Source organism: Microchirus variegatus (genome assembly GCF_963457635.1).
Source record: "Microchirus variegatus genome assembly, chromosome: 18".
NCBI lineage: Eukaryota > Metazoa > Chordata > Actinopteri > Pleuronectiformes > Soleidae > Microchirus > Microchirus variegatus.
This window is the reverse complement of record NC_139819.1, coordinates 6,986,302-7,006,964: the sequence shown is the minus strand read 5'-3', so window position 1 is coordinate 7,006,964 and position 20,663 is coordinate 6,986,302. Positions and strand designations below refer to the sequence as shown.

At 43.0% G+C, this 20,663-nt stretch overlaps 1 protein-coding gene across 1 annotated transcript in view; it reads left to right on the top strand.

The window, feature by feature from the left end:
• Positions 1 to 19,721, top strand: part of ebf2 (EBF transcription factor 2) — a gene marked incomplete at its 5' end in the record, with an annotated part of 29,787 nt that extends 10,066 nt beyond the window's left edge. Inside the window, 9 exons of the mRNA XM_083905043.1 lie at positions 13,958 to 14,039; positions 15,810 to 15,951; positions 16,865 to 16,995; positions 17,233 to 17,359; positions 17,473 to 17,561; positions 17,654 to 17,719; positions 18,547 to 18,721; positions 18,819 to 19,001; positions 19,105 to 19,721. Coding sequence (XP_083761169.1) covers positions 13,958 to 14,039; positions 15,810 to 15,951; positions 16,865 to 16,995; positions 17,233 to 17,359; positions 17,473 to 17,561; positions 17,654 to 17,719; positions 18,547 to 18,721; positions 18,819 to 19,001; positions 19,105 to 19,331 — 1,222 coding nt within the window. The 3' untranslated portion in view covers positions 19,332 to 19,721. The remainder of the gene's footprint in view (positions 1 to 13,957; positions 14,040 to 15,809; positions 15,952 to 16,864; positions 16,996 to 17,232; positions 17,360 to 17,472; positions 17,562 to 17,653; positions 17,720 to 18,546; positions 18,722 to 18,818; positions 19,002 to 19,104) is intronic.
• Positions 19,722 to 20,663: the final 942 nt, after the last annotated feature.

Sequence of the window (20,663 nt, the reverse complement as noted above, 5' to 3'; positions counted from 1 at the left end):
GAAATCTTTGGGTTTCAACCTTCCCCAAAAACCAACAGATCAATCAAATGAGAAATATTTCAGGCCCATGTACACTACTGATATTTTAGTGTTACTTTTACAGTACCGTCCTTGTTGTTGAACCCGAGCCGATCTTTTAATGGCGGTATTATTGTCACGCTGACCTTTGACCGTGGAGGAACTATATTGGTTCTGGACCAAATCTGGCCTCTTTATTTATGAGCGAACCATGGCTTTACAATGGAGACAAGCAGATGTCAGTATTAGTATTAGACTATGTGGTTTGGATGTGAGGGATCAACCCCCCAGTGTGTGTGTGTGTGTGTGTGTGCGCTTTTATATTTGGTTGAGAAGCTGAGATCAATAGATGGTCATAAGGCAAGCGTGGAGGTGGTGGTGGTGGTGGTGGGGGGATTGGTGGCAAGGCTGGAGCCTTATGAGGTGGAGGGGGCCAGGGGTGATCAATGGCAAGCACTATCTTGCTAATTGATTGTGTTTCCAAGAGGGGTCTTTTTTAACAAGCCAGCACTCGGAGAAAAGAGGAATAATCAATAGTTATTTTCCAATGTTGTCAATATGGCTCTTCCCTCCCCCAGACTCAAAAGAGAAAAAAAAACTCACAAATATGCTTGTGTACGAATAATCTGTGTGTGTTTGTGTGCGTGTGCGGGGGGTGTTTTTGTCTTTTAAACAGTTAATTTCACTTATTTAAGTTCATTGCTTCACTATCTAAACAATGATTATTTGTCCAGGACAATGGCTTGACTTCACATGCTCCGAGAGGAATCCATTACTCTTAATCTTAGGTTGTGGGTCGTATTGATCTGTTTGTGGTCTTGGTTCTAGTTATGTGCATGTATCACAGGTTTGCTCTCAACTAGTGAGCGCAGTTGTTTATTTTATTCTCTTCTGTAGTAGACTTTTCAGTTTCTCCTCCACAGCGAAGCAGATGAACGCTTGTTATCGCTGTCATTAGTTGTTAATTCCTTGTGCGTCTATCAATTCGGAGTCACACACACAGTCTCGGTTCTTTTACGATCTATTTTTAAGAATTAAACCACTCCAACCACTTACAACACTTTCAAATATGTTCTTTCTGAATGGCTGTGTACCTGTTCTCATGGCCGGTCAGAACCTTTTTTTTGTTTTTTTCCTTCTGATTCTGATTTTTGCAGAATGAGTCATTCTTCAGCTCTGCTCCCCGCCCTAAAAATATATAAAAAAAGAAAGAACGAAGCTGCAAGTCTTTGGGAAAAGAACATTAAACTATCAGCCAAATAATAAATGCAGCAACATTTTTTTTTGTGTTGTGTCAAGGGTCGAATTCCTCCCCTCTCCCTGATGCATACTCAGGCCCTGTCGCTGACTTGTTGTTAGGCCATCGTCTATTCGCTTGAGAGTTTTATGTGTGAGACAATATTGTCATTTTAGGAGACTGTTGCTCATATTTTAAAAGTCTTCCGACGCTGTGTAGCTCTGTCTTTTGACACTAACCTGCAGTTATATTTCCCATCACATTATTTTAAGATGGAATTAGTCAACAATAAGAACCCTATATGTGACAGAAAACTAATTTCTGTCATTATTCATTAGATCCCTTGCAAAGAAGTACTTAAAAAGATCTCAGGAGGTCACACATTCCCCTTTTTCGAACATTTAATCCTGAAACAAATCCCCAGAAATGATTTGAAGCAACCTGAAGCTGATGTGAATCATCAGGCAGCTGTGAGAACTTACATTTCTTCTCCCTCAACTCAGGAATCTGCAGATGGTTTTTGGCAAAGTTGAGGCAAACTGACTCAGATGCTTAGCTTGTTAGATTCATGGGTTGGTGTTTTTTTTTGTGTGATGGGAAGAGTTGGACAGTTCAGTCGGAGAGAAACGTCAAACTCGAATGAAAATTCTTCAGAATGGGATATTTGTAGGTTTTTAGAGGTTTTTAAGTATTTGTTTATGGTTTGAATCCTGCTGTGTTTAAAGCATTTAACGTTTTTCATATACTATGGTGTGAAGATTAAAAAAATGATCTAACTTGAAGAGAGAGGAAAAAGGAAAGACAGACTGGTAGAAAGAGAACGGTGACTTCATATGATGGATGGATGGATGAGCAGCACATTTTCCAGACGTTAAAACACCATGGAATTGGACAAAATGTGTTCCCACATCATCACGTTTCCATGATTTAATTTCTGAAATATCGTTTTCATGTATTTTTTAATGCTGTAATATCATAAAAACACATTCAACTGTAAAAAAAAAAAAAGCAACACTCAAAGTACTCAAATACTTCAAATTGGGTTCAAAAGCCTTTATTTTAATTCCATGAACAAACATTTCAAAGAAGCTCTTATTCAATATGGAGGGTTTTATATTGATAAAGACTTTGATTATCATCAATGTAAAATATTACAGAGAGAAACCATTTGGATTCAAACTGCATGCTATAATTTATTATGTTTTAAATGAGGAGCTTATACAGTACAATATAAATAGTTATTTTCCAATACTAGGAGGCTAATTTTTAACTCTCAAGTTTGTTATTTTTCCTGGTTTAATATGTTTTCACCCTCTGGGTCATGTCACCTCCCACATGACTGATATCATTGGGTGACGCCACTTTTCCCAAAGTAACACAAAAGCGTCTTGTTTGGTCTCGGACCTACACACCCGATTGCTGTTTTATTGTCTTATAAGTTGCCATGTTTGAATAAAGACTTTTAAAGTAAAATTTTCCCTATTTTAGTTCCCGCTCTGTGCAAGAACGCACGGCGTTTGGTGCTTTTCCTCACGCGTTGACCCCGTTCTTCAAAGGCACCTGCGTACAAACTGGAACGCGAATGAATAAAGACTCTCGTTGAGCACACCGACCGCTTCACATACTCCACTTTCTAACTCTATGTTGGTTAACCTCATGTTGTATTAGGGGAAACGCATTAACCTTTTAGGTATATTATTTCACTCTGCTCTTAAAAAGTTGTCATTCCATTTCTTTTTTCCCCCTCCTCTAATGTGCGGGCTGTCAGTTTACTTCATGCTTTATAACTTTCCCCAGGTGTAGTTACGTATTGCTGACCTGAAATCTAATATACGCGGCGCACTTTGTTTCCGAAACATCATAAATCTACCGTGTAGTGTTTATGTTTTGTGTACAACGTGTGCAATTGCTCATGTTCCAAACCAATTCACAGTAGATACAGATCAGGCCGCAGTAAAGCTGCTGGTTTGCACTCACACAATCATCCACAGATATAATAATTACTGTATGTTATGCATAAATTACCTGTCAAACATACATGCAACAAACTTGGAGACACTGGTCCCCCCCCCCCCTCACTCTGCTGTCATAGATGTCTCCCTGGTGGACTGGTACCGTCCAGTCCCTCCAGACACCTTGTCAGTGAGCCCCTCAGGCAGGGGGGCCAGGCAGCGTGGCGGTATGGCCCTGAGGCTCCGGTGCACACCACCTCACACAGGCTGGACCACTGAGCAGCTGGCACCGGACTGTAGGGATGGCTCCTCCCTTGGGGCAAAGCAACAGGGAATATGACACATAAGACAGACAGGGAGAAACGATGAAATGTCTAAAATATCAAATTCCCTGACAGGTACGGTTTCAGAGTTAGACTGGTGAAAATTAGTTCATGGGACCTTTTGGCTCTGGCTGGAGCTTTCACTCATGCGGTCTCATGTGGGAACTTGGAAGATCCTGGACTCCGGGGTTTGCACAGGAAGTGTATAATGAGTGCTAGGTTATGAGGCGAGTTTGTGTTTGGTCACCTTTGCTCCGCTTGGGTCAGTGTTGGCCATTGTGGCTCGAACCCCGACACAGGGAGTAGGCTCGGTTTGTTTTCACTGAGCGCCTACAGAGGGGGCAGTCGGAAACGGGAGAGCAGCGCAGAAATGTTTTGACAGGAAATGGGATCGGACTACCAATGGGCTAATGTGGAGGAACAGCGGGGGGACTTGTGTGCGAGTGGGTGGGTGGGATGCAGAGGGGATGAGGAGGAGGAGGAGGAGGGGGGTTAGAAGTTTTGAGTTGCAGCTCAATGGCGCTCTGAAAGGCCCCCACACTCCCAGAGAAGCTGGGGCAAACCCTCTCATTTGTCTGGCCACTAATAGGGTTCACCTTTTGGTTGAGCGGTGTAGAGATTAAGTAGGGCCACTCAGAAGATCAGGAGGGGGCAGATTAAAGTGATTTAGAGGCACTTCAGATCGCGAGCAAGTGAGCGATGTGTGGTTTTTGTGTGTGTGTGACTTCAGATTTGGAGGTTTATTTTTCATTGATATTTTGAAAGCATCGGTGTAATCAGTACCTCGTGCGTGTGTGTGGGTCGGTGTAGAGTCGGAGGCCAGTTAGCAGCGGTATTTAGGAATCAGGTCTGTTTACTTTGGCTGGGTGCTGCTGCTGCGGAGCTGTGTGTGTGTGTGTGTTGGTCATCCACCTCTGTTAAGGTCTTAAATTTCACTAATGACTTAACAATGCCCCCTGGTGCCGAGCCCCCAACCCCTCAAGCCACGTTGTTTGTTTGTTTGTCTGTTAATGTGGAATCTGGACAGACAGTTTAGATTACTCTAAAACCTCCCCTTTGCTGAAAGTATCTCCTAATACATTATTTGGTTCAATAAAATGTGAAGTATTAGAGCGTAAATGCTTTCTCTTGAGAGTGTATAGTGTATGCTTGTGTCCACTTTTTCACAACCCACTACAAAATAAAAACAATATTCCAGGGACCCTCTCTTATAGTTCCCCCTTGGATTCAAATGACATGATTACAAAGTACAAAGTAAAGAACTATTTCAGTTTACAAAGTGAAAATTAATTCTCTTTTTTTGTTCTTGGAGCTTCTTTTTTTTTTGTAAACAACCCCTGCAGTGAGTGTGCCGTGGAAATCCCAGGGTTCCTCGGAGGCAAAAAAGGACAAAATGTTTCTCATCATAGAGGCGGAAATGCAAGTTAGAGAGAAAAAAAAACAGAATCAGCAATAACAATTACATTCCCACTGGTAAAAGAGGGAAAAAAAATCTATTTAACTCCATGTTTAAATGGGTTTTTGACCAGTGCGTTTAATCGGCACTCACACACACAATTGCACAATTGAAGAAGTAGTAGTAGTTTTGATTTTTGTGTGCGTTCATCTTCCAGCTGTTTGTAGTGAACCTTACTTTTACAGCGTGGGACAGACAGTGGAGCAGTGGTAGCTTTGTTGAAGTGTCCCTGAGCAAGACACCAGGTTTACTAATCCTGTGTATAATCTTTTTGGATTTGTGCATGGGATTGTGTGTCACTATGTGTTTATTTTGTGTGTGTGTGTGTGTGTTGTGGTCTTGATGACTCTGTCAGAGCTGAGGGCAGGGGGTGATGTGACTGCTGACAGCCTCTCAGCAGGCCTGCTGAGAGCCCCAACAGTTTTTTTGCGTGCCCTCCCTCCGGCTCACATCCCCCCCCCCCATCAGCCCCGGCACCCCGTCTCCTCTCCACTCCCCAGTCTTCAGCTCCCACACATTTGCTGTGTATTAGCCATGGATAGTAAATTACAGCACCCTGGACCTCTGAGCAATTCCATTCTCATCCCTTCACACGTTCTTCGCTCCTCCACCCCCCCCCCCTCCATCTTTCCCTCCTCCTGCACCATTATCCATCTCACCTTCTCCGCGTCTGTCTATCTCCCCTCCTTTTCCCTCATTTTGATCCGGTTTTCCTCCCTCTGTCTGTCATATCCGTCCTGGCTTTTCGACTCCCTCAACCCTGTCAGATTTCTCTCTCCCTGTCTGTCTTTCTCTCACTTCTGTTATACTTTTCATCCTCCACTCTTCTATTGTGTCACGCTACACAGCGTTCCCTCCCTTATACATCCCCTTCACTCCCTCTTTTACTTTCTTACAAGCAGGTCCCTGTAGTCTAGGCTTCACAGGTTTCTCAGCGGCTTCTCTCTCTCTCTCATTCTCTTCTCCTCGCCCTCTTCTCTCTCCCTTCTTGCTCCCCCCCTCCCTCTTCTCCCCCTTTCTGGAAACAGATGTTGTTTGTCAGATCTTATCATTACTGGCTAATTAAGAAGATATCTCTTCTCCTTCTGTTCTTGCTTCTCTTTCCACTCCTAGTCATCTCGGTGGCATGCGTCTCGGAGTTATTGTTTCGACACAGAGAAAAGGTTTGCGTCCAGCCTTGATGTGCACAAGTTATCGGTGAAGCTTGGATTAGTATAGCGGATTGATTGAAAGGGATATTGGAAAGGCACGATCGCCGCCGGGTGTGTGTATTGCCGACGACCTTCTGGTTTGTTTGAAACGTATTCAGCTGTAAAGAGTGCGCTTCGTGCTTCACGTCTCCATTTTGACAGTTATGAGGGTGTATTTTGAATCTTTGTCCCTCAGGACAAACCAGGCATGCTGGGAGAGGTCAGGCCACTGATGGGACTTCTATTCCCTGTCCTGGTTGTGAATTCATGCTCTCCAGACTCTGAATATCTGTCCATATCCATCTTATTTGGCAGGCTGATCTCTGTCCCATGTGGCCGAGCTTTGTATGCAATCTCTGGCCAGAGCTAAGCTTGGGAGAGTGCGACATTCGTTTTAAATAGTTGAAATTCACATTTACTAGCCAGCGAGAGGTTATTCAGTAAAACACTTTTTAACACCCAGGAGAAACCTCGTTGAAACACTCAAGTGCCTCTTGTGTACCCTTCCCATCATTCCACTTTCCTCCCTCCGTTTCCCTCTCAGCTCTGCCGCGGCTCAGTCACTTTTTTGCGGTGGCAAGCCGGAGGGTTTTACTGCACTTCCAAGCTCTATAAATCAGCACCGGTGGTTTAAATGTTTGGTTTTGTCACAGTTCTCAAGTTTAGTGGCGGAGTGGGCTGGGGCTGAGGTTGCAGGGGTGAAACCAGCCTGGGAGGCAATGAAGGAAGAGGCCATGAGGGGGCACAGCCAATTCACTGGGCAAATTTATATAAAGAGCTGCGTTCTCACATGTGCTCGCTCTCTGCCGGAATTTACCTGGAGATGATTCATTCACCGACACCGCTCACCTTTAATCCACAGGGCATTTGAATGTGTTTATACGGTGTGGTTATTCTTTTTACATTCAGAAAAACATCACATGGTAGCTTTACTTGAATATAATGCAGTTTAAAATAAGCTACAAGTCTAAATGTGGCTTGGTATTGGTACAAAAAAATACTTTTTTAAACCCAAAATACACAACCGACAAGATAAAATGCTCAACAGTATGTGGACTAAGCCAACATTTGGATGTAGATGTTGTTTAGCCACCAGGGGGCGACTCCATGTGAAGGAAAATCTATGAGAAAATAGGCCGACACCTCGCTTGATTTATATCGTCAGTAAACATTTTCCTGGAGGAGTTAAATGGTCTCAATCACTAGTAAGAGGTCTTCTTCGATAGAATTTGATGTCCACTTTGTAAATTACGCTCCCATTTAGAGGAGAAGAGATGCTAAATCACGACGCATACGGCTGGACACCAGTGTGACTGACAGCCGGTGTCTTCTGTGCCTGGTTGCAGAAACCGTCGCTGGTCAAAATGTGAATCTCGAGGCTTCATTTTGCACAAAGTCTGTGGTTTATACTGTCCCAGCTGTTAAAGGACTTGTCATCACGTCTCTGCGAGACTAGCAGACATCACGTTAATGTGGAAATTTAGTTGATGACATGGATTAATATGTTTGACTCTGTGGTGTTTGCTAGTGAAAGGTATGAGAAGCTGGTGCCAGAGATTTGTCTGTATTTTTGGACGGAGGGGGTCGTAGTGGGGAAGACTGGTGTGAAAGGTCCTGTGGTGGTATGTGACAAAGGGGGTATCAGTTCGTGGAGGGTTTTCTGTGCCCCATTAGCAGTGTCAAAGGTCATGTGCCCCGGGTGTTAACCCTGGTGACCAGTCTAGCTTCCAGTCTGCCAGGAGACCTGCAGGTCTTGGGGTATTTATTACCGCACCCCCTCACCTCCCTGCTCCATCCCCCAAACATAGCATTCCCTATGGAGGAAAACAAAACACCTCCATCCCTCCCTGCCCCAGCCGGTACATGTACTAATTGGATGCATATCCATACATTGATGCATGACGACCCATCTGTGGATATCTGTCTTGGCGTGAAACGTTCTTAGGTCAACAATGGCTTATGAAATCGCCATTGGCTAAGACTAATTTTTGGCCAATTACCTTCATGTTTTTATCAAGAATCCGCTTGCACTTACACTACCGTTCAAAGGTTTAGGGTCACCTATACAGTTTTTGTTGTGTTTTCCATTAAATGTCACTTCAGATGGTTGCTGGAAATGAGCCTCTATACACCTATGTACATATTCCATTAAAAAACAGACGTTTGCAGCTAGAATAGTCGTTTACCACATTAACAATGTACAGGGTGTATTTCTGATTCATGTAATGTTATATTCATTGAAAAAAAAGTGATTTTCCTTAAAAAATTAGGACATTTCTAAGTGACCCCAAAACTTTGAACGATAGTGTACATGCATGTGACTTTCATACATTTGTCTGTTTGAGGCATTCAACTTTTTTATCATTGAATATGCGGTTGCTCGCCGTTCTTTGTGTACTTTTCTGTAAACTCGTGTGTGTGTGTGGCCTGTGTGTGTGTGTGTGACATGTACATGCATATGTGCATGTACGTTGGCCTGCTGTATGAGTTAGTGTTCTCAGTGTGTGAGTGTGGCAGAGGAAGGCCCTCAGCATGTCAGTATGTTTTAATGCTTCACATCTGGTTTCCTAATTTCACCCCCCACCCTCCCGCCTCCACTCCCTGCCTGATGTCAGGACACTGTTTTGTTTTTTCAGGGTGATGGTGGTGGACGGGGTGGGAGGGGGTTGGACAAGGGGTGGGAGTGATGGAGGGGATGTCTGATGAGTGATGGCCCTGAATACAGGACATCAACATTCTTCCTATCGTTGTCGCTCAGTATATCCTACACTGTCTATTCAGCAGTACAGTGGATCAGGGGTTACATGTATCAAGAGGATGAAGCGCTTGTTTTTTATGTCTCCACCTCTTTGTCTTCACTCCTCCTCACTCTGAGCAGCAGGGCACCCATGTCCTGTGAAAAATGATGACAATCTCCTCCTCCTCTTCATTTTTTTTCCCTCCATATTTTCATATTTTATAACAAACTAAGTTCCAAAAAGGCAGCGTGGTCAAAGTTGACACGAACTCTGCTTTTTTGCCTCACGCGCTCACACGCTGCTGCTACCAGTAAACCTTCGTTTACAATAAGCACAGGGGGGGGATGTGTTTTATGTCTATGTGAAAATGCAGTTTATGTCAACAGTGATTAGTGCTGATGAATGCCTATGAACATTTTTTAGAGGACCTGTGCTGCTTAGGTGCTCGCCGCATGATTAAACCCATGTGTAAAAGTTAGCGAGCAACACTTATGCGGAACAGATGTCGCGCGGACTGAGAAACGTGAATCGGCGCATCCTCTGGTGCGAGGACTCAACGTTTAGCAGGAAAAGCAACATTTTGATCATTGGTTTGCGGAGTCACGACTTACCGGTTGGGTACTGAGGTTTAGTGATAGTTGAGCCGAGTTGTCACCACTGGTATGACTGGTCTCATGTTGCGAGGCCTGTGTTTAGTCTTGGGAACTGAAGCAGATGCAGACAAAGGGGATCGGAGGCCTTAACAGAGACACAGAAGTGAGGACAGAAAGGGGAAAAAAAGAGACTCCCTGTGGTGCCATGGTGGAAAATGATCCTCAAGGTTTAAGACTCGGGGTCTATGTTTTGTTTGTGTTTCCTGTTTTAAGTGTGGCGGCGAAGACTGCGCTGTCGCAGAGGATAAAACGGGCTTTGTGTCACTGACCAGAGCAGATCTTTACAATTATCCAATCCAATCCAACTTTATTTATAAAGCACTTTAAGAACAACAGCTGAAAACAAAGCGCTTTAATTATCAGAGATAATTAAAGTATAAACACATAAGACCTAATAGACCTTAGAACAAACAATAAAACATATAATAGAACAATAAAAATACCGTAGACGGTATAAAAACCAACACAAATAAACAAGTCCTACAATAAAAAGATAAAACCAACGTCTCATACTGGGTCAAAAGCCAAGAGTAAAAGCAACAGAAGTCACAAATAATGTATTCGTATTAAGTCTTAGTGACCAATATTATCTTCGCAAAATTACCGGCAATTACAGAACAAAAAGGGTTAAAAGGTTTCCAAAACACTTTAGATTAGGGAACACATATTCACCATTAACTAGGTGCTTACTATCATATATAAGTAGCATACTAGCCCTTTATTAGTAACTATTAAGCACGTATTAACACCTTAAAAAAATCCTAATTCATCAATGACATGAATTAGGATTTTTCAAATATTTGCTTAATATTTACTAATAAAGGGCTAGTATGCAACTTATATGCATGTTACCTAGTTAATGGTGAATATGTGCTAAAGTGTTACCAAAGTTTCTTCTTATAATATATATAGACAAAATCACCACTTTACACCTGCATTATGGACTAGAATATTGGCTAAATGCACAGTAACACACTAAAGCCTGTTTCCCCATGACATAATGATCACCTCCAATTCTTTGCATGTTCTCCTCTCTTCCCTGTGGAAGGGGAGGTGTGTGTGTGTGTGGGGGTGTGTGGGTGTGTGGCTGTATTACATTACCAAAACAAAAACAAACAACAGCAATATTAAACTTTTGCTACCACAATAGAGGAGGGGATAAAAAGAGAGAGAGAGGGCCCTCGACTTCTTATTAATTATGCAAGATTAGTCTAATTATAATTCAGCAAATGAATGTGTGGCAGAAGGTGCGAGGCGACGGGGCTGGGAGATTTGCATGTTAAGTGGGCAGGGGGAAGCGGCTAATGCATGCTAATATATGCGTCAATGTCTCGCTTTAATTTCAGCATTTGCAGCTGTGTGCGTCCGAACTGAGGGGGTGAAAAGTTGACTCAATGGGTTTTTGGGAGGGGGGCAAAGGTGGGGGGGGGGGTAGTCGGTGTATTAGTGTGTGCATGCATGCATGTGAATGTGTGTCCCCCCCCCCCCTCCTTGTGTGTGCGTGTGTGAGGCATCTGGTGTCATACAAACAGGGAATGATGAGAAGAAGTCAACAAACAAGGTCAAGAACCCTCGAAAAAAAAAAAGTGAGGCGGATGCAGTCAGTCTCTCAATTAGGGTTGAGATTTCCCTATCTGAGGCATCGCCGCCACTATTATGTATCATGTCAGTCATTCAAATGAGTGAATGAAAGCGGCTTGAAGAGGCCAAAATATTAGAGCTGCAACTAACTATCACACTGGGTTACAAAAAAAAAGTAAGTTGTCTATGTCTTTTCAACTGAATTAGGACCATTTTGCACCACTGAATCCAAAAATGACATCCATTTTTCTCAATCAGGTCAGGTTTTTGTCCGATAATCCGATCTTCTGACTAAATTGTTTACATTTAGGCCAAGCTTTATCCTGGTCACCAAGTTTAATACCAAAACAAGCATGGTAAGCACGCTGTATGAAACTTGTGACTAGATTCCTGTTAGGAACGATGGTGTATTCACCGCAGATGTAGCAGAATACGTCAGGCTTATTTTTTGCAAGATCTTCTCGTCGAAGCCATTTCATTCACTTGTAATATAAAAAAAACAATTAGTCATAAGTTGGCACATGCAAAATCTTCAGAATGTGTTTATTGAAAAGAAATGAGATGTGAAAATAAACAAAACAAAACATTAAAAATGTGCTTTGTTCAGAAAGTTGACCCGATTGAGCAAAACCAATGTGATTTTTGGATTCAGTACATCAAAATGATCCTAACTCAGCTAAAAATGACAGAAAATGTCAAAAAACGTTGATCGGTGTGTCAAACCTGGAAATGACGATGTTCTCCAATGTCTTCTTTTGACCACAAACCAAAATGATTCAGTTTTAATGATTTCTTTGTTACGTGGAGCAAAGAAACGCAGAAAAGATTCACATTTACGAAGCTAAAACAATCAGAAATCTTGTTTTAATCATGAAAAAAGCTTCAAACCGATAATCGATTATCAAAATATTTGACGATTTATTGTTTCAGCTCTACAAAATATACAAAAGGCGAGGAAACTGGTGTTACCAAACCACAGCCATGTGAATTGCCCACTTATGCTTGACTGATTTAAGCCTTTAAAATCAACCATAACATAAAAATCATCACCCAGGCTATCATTTACATATACTATGACCCTCAACGGATGCAGTAAAATATTTATAACTACATAACTTCTCTTGTGCCGTACCAAATATAACACATACAGGGGTTTTAAAATGATGTCTTCATGTCCAGCAGGCAAATTGACAAAGTATGAGAGAGAAAAATCACCAGGAGAAAGTGGGAGCAGCACAGATGTGCTTCTTCTAACATGTTTCCACTTCACACTCGAGGTCCAGTGCAGCGTTACACTCCCAGGGCCAAGCCCTCGCTGATGAATTATCATCACTCACTGCCAACAAAAATATTGATTGTCCTCTGACGAAAGAGCTCCGATCGAGAAATGTTGGGACACGCTGCTGGAACCGAGAGCTACTTACAAGCCAGGTTCTGTTCACCAGGGAGGAAGCCGGAGTTGAGTGATGGGAGAATGGCGAGTGAGAGCTGACAGAATTAGGGAGAGGTTAGTATTCAGGCGGTATTTAAGGGGATTTGGTGTGCTGTGGGGGCCAATATGAAGTTCCTCTCCAAACAATTTCCCCATTAGGATGACTTATATTTGTCGAGAGGGAGCGCAGTGTGGGTGGGACTGGATCCACCAGTTTGTAGTCCATGTAAGCGCCTACAGCGCTGTTGTTGTTTTGTCCTAATCTGAATATTAATGGCTGTTTTTCATAGGTGAGACAGAATTGTGTTTCCGCTGTGATGTGAACATCTGCTTTGAGGGGCTACAGTTGCCATAATCACATCACACAAACCCTGCCTTATTTTTCCCAGCTCATTTTTCTTCTTCTTGCTCTTCTTTAACGCACGTCTTCTGTGTAAATTCCGTGAGATTTGTGTGTGGACCCCTCTCACTCTCACGCTGCACACCTGCACTCTTGATATACTTTCCTGCCTCTCACCTCCGCCAAGTCGCTCTCCTCCCTCCTCGCTGTATATCAGTGATGGAATGTTCTTGTTGTTGCCTTCTCCTCCTTTCCCATCGCTGTCTTTTGCTTCTCAGCATGGGGACTTTGGGATTGCGGCAGAGCTTTGTTGCCATGGCAGCGGGCTGTGTTGCCGAACCGAGTACACCTGGGATTTGGAGTCTCTCTCTCTCCACAGTCTCCCTCAGTCCTATTTATTCCACCTTTTTCTCTCAGTTTTTCTTTGGTGTGGCAGGGGGCTATCAGCATCTCTCCCTCCCTCCCCTTTATCTCGTTCGCTCTGTCTCCACCGTCTATCACATTCAAAAGAGAGCTCACATATGTAATGAGACACATACACTTGAAAACAAAATTCATGTCCATGCCAATGCCTGGTGCCTCTGTCACTACCTTCCTCTTTCCACCACCTCATTTCACTTTCTCTGTAGTTGTCGCTACTTCGTTTCCCATGTGGGGGTTCAGATACAGCATTGTGGGATAGCGCGGTCCCTCGAGTCCTCTGGCATACATCACTGTCTCCGCTTCACTTTGAAACACAGAAAGCGCTTTTCACCGGACTGCGCTTCGAAATCTCATCGCTTGATTTAAAGTGTAATAACATTGACTTTAATATAAGCTAAACAGCGGGGATTGATGTCGGCGCTGTAATCATATAGATGTGTGTATACACACGCACACGCACATACATGTACAGTCACCATCCATAAGACAAATAATTAATGTCCCCAACTGCTATAGTGTGTTGCAGGGTGCGCATATAATCATATATGTGTTTCTTTCATGTCCTTTTGTAGCGGTAATTGTACAAACATGTGTCCTCCTATTTACCTTTGCAGGTTTTTCTTGAAGTTCTTCCTGAAATGCAACCAGAATTGTCTGAAGACGGCTGGAAACCCAAGGGACATGAGGAGATTTCAGGTAAGAATAATGAAACGAGTGGGGAAAAAAAAAAAAAAAAAGGACAGAAGCTGCATTGCAAATCCCATCTTAATGCCCCTGCTCTCTCACAACAGAATGGTTTCATAATTAGCATCTATAGTCCACACTGTTGTATGAGTTTATGTGGTGCATTCTCATAATGTGAAGTTCTGGGGCGAAAAAAGTTTTCTTTTTAGCAGTGGAGAGAGTTGCAAGTGAAAGTTTTAAAATAAAAATAAAAATCCATAGGAAGTCGGAGAAATGAAAGGAGCGAGATATGTGGGAGACTCTGTTGTTGGGGTGCAGGAAATAGGCTGAGGTGTTTCAGGAAGTTGTCAAGAATTGACTGATTGGCTCCAGATGGAGGAGGTCACGGTCCGTGACCCAGGAAGTGGTCACAGGGGACGCTCCCGCCTCACTTCCTCCGCCGTCTTTCAGCACCAGCGGCCCCTGTCTGGCATTCTCTTTCCCCCCCAGCAAAAAAAAAAGAAAAAAGCGTCTGTCCTTTCCCCTCTTCTCCGTGCTTCCCTGCTCGTCAACCGTGTTTGCTTTAACTCCTGCGACGTGACACATGCTGAGAAGTTATGAGCGCTGTGGACGCTCGGCTCTGGGTTAAAAGGCGATCAGGGCTGTGCTGCTTTATCGATAATTTACAGTTTCTTTCCACCACCTACACGACCGTTCATAAGTGTGTGGTCGCCTACACAATTCTTTTGGTGGTTTCCATTAAAAGTCACACTTTTATTCATCAAAAGAGTTGCAAAATGAAATGTCAAGACATTGACAAGATTAGAAATAATTATTTTTTTCAAGGGTTTTCAATGGTTTTCTAATCATCCAATAGCCTTCTTATGCGATAAGCAAACACAATGTACCATTAGAACACTGGGCCTCTATACACTTATGTACATACGTTTGCAGCTAGAATAGTCGTTTACCACATTAACAATGTATAGAGTGATTCATTTAATGTTATATTCATTGAAAAAAAAAAGTGATTTTCCTTCAAAAATAAGGACATTCCTTGGTGACCCCAAACTTTTGAACGGTAGTGTATATCATATGGTTTTTTTTCCCCTCCTATTTCCTTCACCTTCAAAATTATTGCCAGGTGTTGCCTGATTTTATTTTTATACACTATAAAATTTGACTACCTTTTCCACTCATTGTCCCTTTACCAACTCAAATTCATTATCACTTTGCAGTAGTCGTATCACTTCAACACTCGTAAATTTCCACAACAGGGGAGGAAAAACCTACACGAATCCTCTCATTAATTACACGTTTGTCATCCAGTGCGAGTGCAGATGTGGGAAGGGACACACACATGCTGCGGCCAGAAAATCAAATTAGGTCCACTATATATCATCCGCTACTTTAACGGGCGGCCAAAATGGAAGATTCGGACCACATGTCTGGTGTCACTGAGGGATCACGAGGAGACAACAGTGAGCCAACCGCATGCTGCATGAATCAAAAAGAAAAGTGAAGCAAGAGGTGGCCATATGGAGAAGTGATGGAGGAGTGAGGTGGGGGGGGGTCTGTATGAGCTGTGTCATCACCACAATGCAGATGTATCGTGGAGATCCCAGAGACGTCACATTACGCACTGATAAAATATGACTATCACCTGCACGATGAAACAAATTGTTGCTCTGGGACTTTGCCGTTGTAACCAGATACTGTGACACCACAGCGTGCTGTCTCGCTCGAGCATGCACACACACTCATGTATCTTTCCCCTCTGTCCTCCTCTCTGTCTCTATCAAGGTGGTCCTGTCCAGCACGGTGAGCGTGGACGGCCACGTCCTGGCGGTGTCCGACAACATGTTCGTCCACAACAACTCCAAACACGGCCGGAGAGCTCGCAGACTGGAGCCGGGGGAGTCTGTGGAGAATTCTATGGAGTATGGTAAGAAAAGTGATGCCACGTCACCTTATCACACCCTATTTATTGTTAAATCACACCTAATATTCAACTATAATCACTGTGATCTACAGTATGTAATATACAAATATTATCTAAACTAAATCTAAATTATTAAATTCTCACATCTGAGTTAAAAAAAGTTACTAAAAAGTTAAATTCAGAGATACTTTTACTTTACTTAAGTATTTACTGTACATGCTATGGTGGTTTTTAATAACTGCTGTCCATTATATATCTGAAGGAACTATTGTATATATGACATATGATGGACTGCTATTAACCACAGTATATAAACTATTCCAAAAATAACACTATGGTCATTTACAACATTAATATATAACATACTAATGATCCATAATACCCAAAACTGTATGCAAAACTGTCATATTTACTTTTTTAAGTAATGGGACAATGCATACTGATAAACATTAAAATGTAAATATGCCAGGTTTTAGCTTGAGGCTAATTTCCGCTTTTTGTCCCTTTGAACATGATGTTACAATGGAGAAAAATTAAAATACAGCCAGGGAAACAAACACATAGGGATGAGAGCTCACAAAATGTACTTGTTAGAGGCCTACTTCTAATTCTTTACTTGCTAGTTTAGTCATTTTACCACCATGCCTGACCACGTTTTGACCAAAACTATAAAAGAAATATCATATACTCTATATAACAATACCTTGTTGTTGTCCATGAATAATAGGCTCCTTATGAATGGAGGATAATGTAGTCATTAAAAAGAAGAATCCTTTGAATAATTTGCGCATGGCTTTGAAAACGTGTCCTCCTGAGACACACGGAGAGTCTCTTCATCTTTTCCTTTCTTCACTTGTTGTCATTCCTATATTTAAAACCCCTGTGCGAGTAAATCTTGCTTTGCTCCGCTGTTTAGCGACGCCGTGCATCAAAGCCATCAGTCCCAGTGAGGGCTGGACCACCGGCGGGGCCATGGTCATCGTCATCGGGGAGAACTTCTTTGACGGGCTGCAGGTGGTGTTTGGCAGCATGCTGGTGTGGAGTGAGGTGGGAATTGTCTTCAAATCTTCATATCTCAGTATAAAACCGTACACTGACTGAACACATGTTGTGAAATATAGCATATATACGTACTTGTTTCTTTATTTAGATGATGTACGAGTCGTCCGTATGAATTCATCTTTCCACAGTATCATGTTAGCCCAGATATTTACACGGCATGTGGAGGAATAATCATTTTTTTTCTTCTTTTTTTTTATTTTCCCCCCTGTTCTGTATCCTCAGTTGATCACACCGCACGCCATCCGTGTCCAAACACCTCCTCGACACATCCCCGGAGTGGTGGAGGTCACACTTTCGTACAAATCCAAACAGTTCTGCAAAGGAGCTCCCGGACGCTTCATCTACACAGGTATTACAGCGCTTCTTTGTGCCTGTTTTATTGTCAGGATGAGGAACTGTAAATATGAGGCTCTGATGATGAACTGTGACTGAGTTTTAACACACTGTACTTTACGTTTTTAGCCCTTAATGAGCCAACTATAGACTACGGCTTCCAGCGTCTTCAGAAGGTCATTCCTCGACATCCTGGTGACCCAGAAAAACTAGCCAAGGTGAGGAGACTTGTACACACGTTTACACTAGAACTTTGCCCGCTACTGTTTTATTGAGATGACAATGCAATCATTTGTTGTTGTTTTTTCAGGAGATCCTGTTAAAAAGAGCTGCAGATCTTGTGGAAGCGCTGTACGGAAACCCACACAGTAATCAGGTAAATAAAAACAAACATTTACAGATTCAATTTCAATTCAATTTGTTTCCATGCACAGGTACGGTAAATAAGTTTATACTATGCCAGTATACGAGCACCACAATATGCTACTTTCAGCTTGTTAGTATTACTGTAGGTGTTTTTTATTTGACATCACAAACCAAAATAATGTTTTCTACACTCTTTTAACTTCAAATATCCACTTTTTTCGAGCTAGTAGGGCATAAACGCTGTCTCCTTGTCTGGATTATGTAGTTATTTGTATCAATGTAGTCCTCTTCTGTGCACTTCTTTTATTTCTGGGTCAAAGCAAGTGTGGAACATGCGGTCCATGAGTCTGCCTCAACATTAATCCAGTATTGCATGTAGTATTTAAACTCCCAGTTGTATTATCAGTGTGTCTTAGTCCGAGTAGGGATGGATTTGAAAAAAAGCGTCACAGTTTCAATATCTGAGGTTTTTCCTCAGCTGCCAAGCTTTGGCACTCTACAGTCCTGTTGGATAAACATTATGCAAACATAGTAAGCAAACACTGTAATGTGCCGCTCGTCTGTGGCAGCCAAATGATTTTTGGCAGCAGACTCTCACATCATCGCTCAGATGTTTGGATTTAATGACAAGCACCAGCATGACTTGAAAGCCTGTCATTGGTGTCATAGTTAATGGGCTAATTGGGTATAGTGTGATTTACACATGCACTTGTTTTACTGGCAGGCCACAGATACAAGCACGCGTGTTTGTAACCGATGTCCTCCAGCAGCCAAACCAAAACCGTGTTTGTGATTCCATTGAACCCGTGTTGACTCTAGCGTTTGATTCCCCTGTAGGACATGCTGCTGAAGCGTGCGGCCGACATCGCCGAGGCGCTCTACAGTGTTCCCCGTCCTCACAGTCAACTGCAGGCGCTGCCAAGTTCACCAGCCCACGGCAGTGTCATGGGCCTGGGCTCCTACCCGTCTCAGTTAGGCGTGAGCATCGGGGACCCAGGACAGAGCAGCCAAGGTGAGCGGGAAGAGCCAAAAAAAAGCTAATTGCTGTCTCTGTTGTTGCCACCAATGAATCTCATGTCTAATTTAAAACATTTTCATCGCCACAACAGGTTATATTCGCAACTCCAGCAGTTTGTCTCCAAGGGGTTACCCATCAGCCTCCACTCCCCAGCAGACAGGTTATGGGGGCAGTGGCGGGATGACCGGAGGCTACGGGACAGTTCCCATGACCAGCTTAGGAGTTCCTGGTTCTCCTGGTTTCAGCAGTGCTTCACCCACAGGCTCTCCATACAGTAAGATCTCATGTTTTCTTTGATTTCTGTCCTGTTACCGCAGATTCTGTTGAGATGTTCAGATCTGACACTGTCTCTCTCTCTCTCTGTCTGTGTTCCACAGTCATGCCCTCCAGCCCTACTATACCAGGAAGCTCCAGCTCCTCGTCTTCTCTCTTGCCTTTCTCCTCCTTCCCGTCTGCTGCTAAACAGAAGAGTGCTTTTGCTCCCGTCCTCAGGCCCCAGGGCTCCCCCTCCCCTGCCTGTCCTGCCTCAGGGGGGAACAGCTTCAGAGGTAGCCACCCAACTCACTATCTGACCCCGCTGTCTGAACTCACCAATGCAGTCTAACTCTCCTTCGTACTAACTCCTCCGCCGAAAAAAGCTTTGACTGAACAAGACGAGAGAACACCTGCTGGATGTACATTAATGCAAGACCTGGTTGATTAGAGTCATAGATTTTGTATATTTTTTTCTCTCCAGCGATGATGGGCCTGGTTGTTCCCATGATGTAGCAAAGAACCCGCCCCAATCTACCCCAGACCACTGCTTCACTTAGCCCCTTCCTTTTGGCACTGAGTGGACAGGGAGAAATTGATCCCTTGAACCCTCCCTGAGTTCCCTATCCCCAAAACAGCCATTTCTTAGTCCCCCTTTTCATTCGCGTGGATGAACGGAACGGGGTCAACTGAAAATGTCCAAAGACCAGCCATCTCCTCCACAGCCAGAGGAGATTACTCCTTTAGCGATACTGCCTCCAAGACTGGGACGTGCACTGCGGAAAAGAGTGCGGAAAGGACGGGCAGAACAGGTCCTACTTTCACCTCGAGCTTCTAAAGCATCTGTGTAAACCTCTGGCCCTGGCGATCACGCGCAGTTATTTGATTCTCCCAGCACCTGAGACGCCGTGTGTCACGAGAGACGCGCTGGTTGGATGACGGACGGAAAGCGCTCTGATGTAACGTTGCATCTCTGCCGCGTTCGATGGCATGTGTGTATGTGTGTGTATGCACTGTGTCCGTGAAGTTAGCGAGAGGCTTTTTTTCTAGTAGACTTTTCGAAGACGATTTACATTCCAGAGAAATAGAACCCTTTATTTTTTGTTCTGATCTTTACAAGGGAGAACTCTTTGTCCTAAGGGGTTATTACTAAAGGAATTCATATATTGATTTATTTAAGAACAAGCAATTTAACTTATTATAGTTAGTTTAGGGTATAATATAAATGTGTTTTTTATAAAGTGGTCCTTCTGCCAGCTGTCACTGAAATAAGGTTGTCGAAGCAATTGCTAGTAACTTTGCTAAATGATCAGAGGGAAGTGATTTTTTACATCTTTCATCACAAAATCCTGATTTAAAGTAAGGTTATTGACCTCGTGTAAAGGTGAAATTGTTAGTTAGCCTTATCCTTTTTTTTACTTTCACTTATGACGCATGCTTTGTCACACCGATACCCTGATATGATTTCACTCCATTGTTGCAAACTTTAAATGTAAATGACTACACCTTGACGATTTACAGTGTCATTTTTTTAAATGTCTCAGCCAGTATCTAAGTCTGTAGTCACTATGCAGTAAACAGCAAATAGTAAACAGGGTGTGTGTGTGTGTGTATGTGTGTGTGTGTGTTAGGTGTTCAGTAACCCTCATCATGCTATTTTTACCCATTTTCTTTTTTTTTGTCA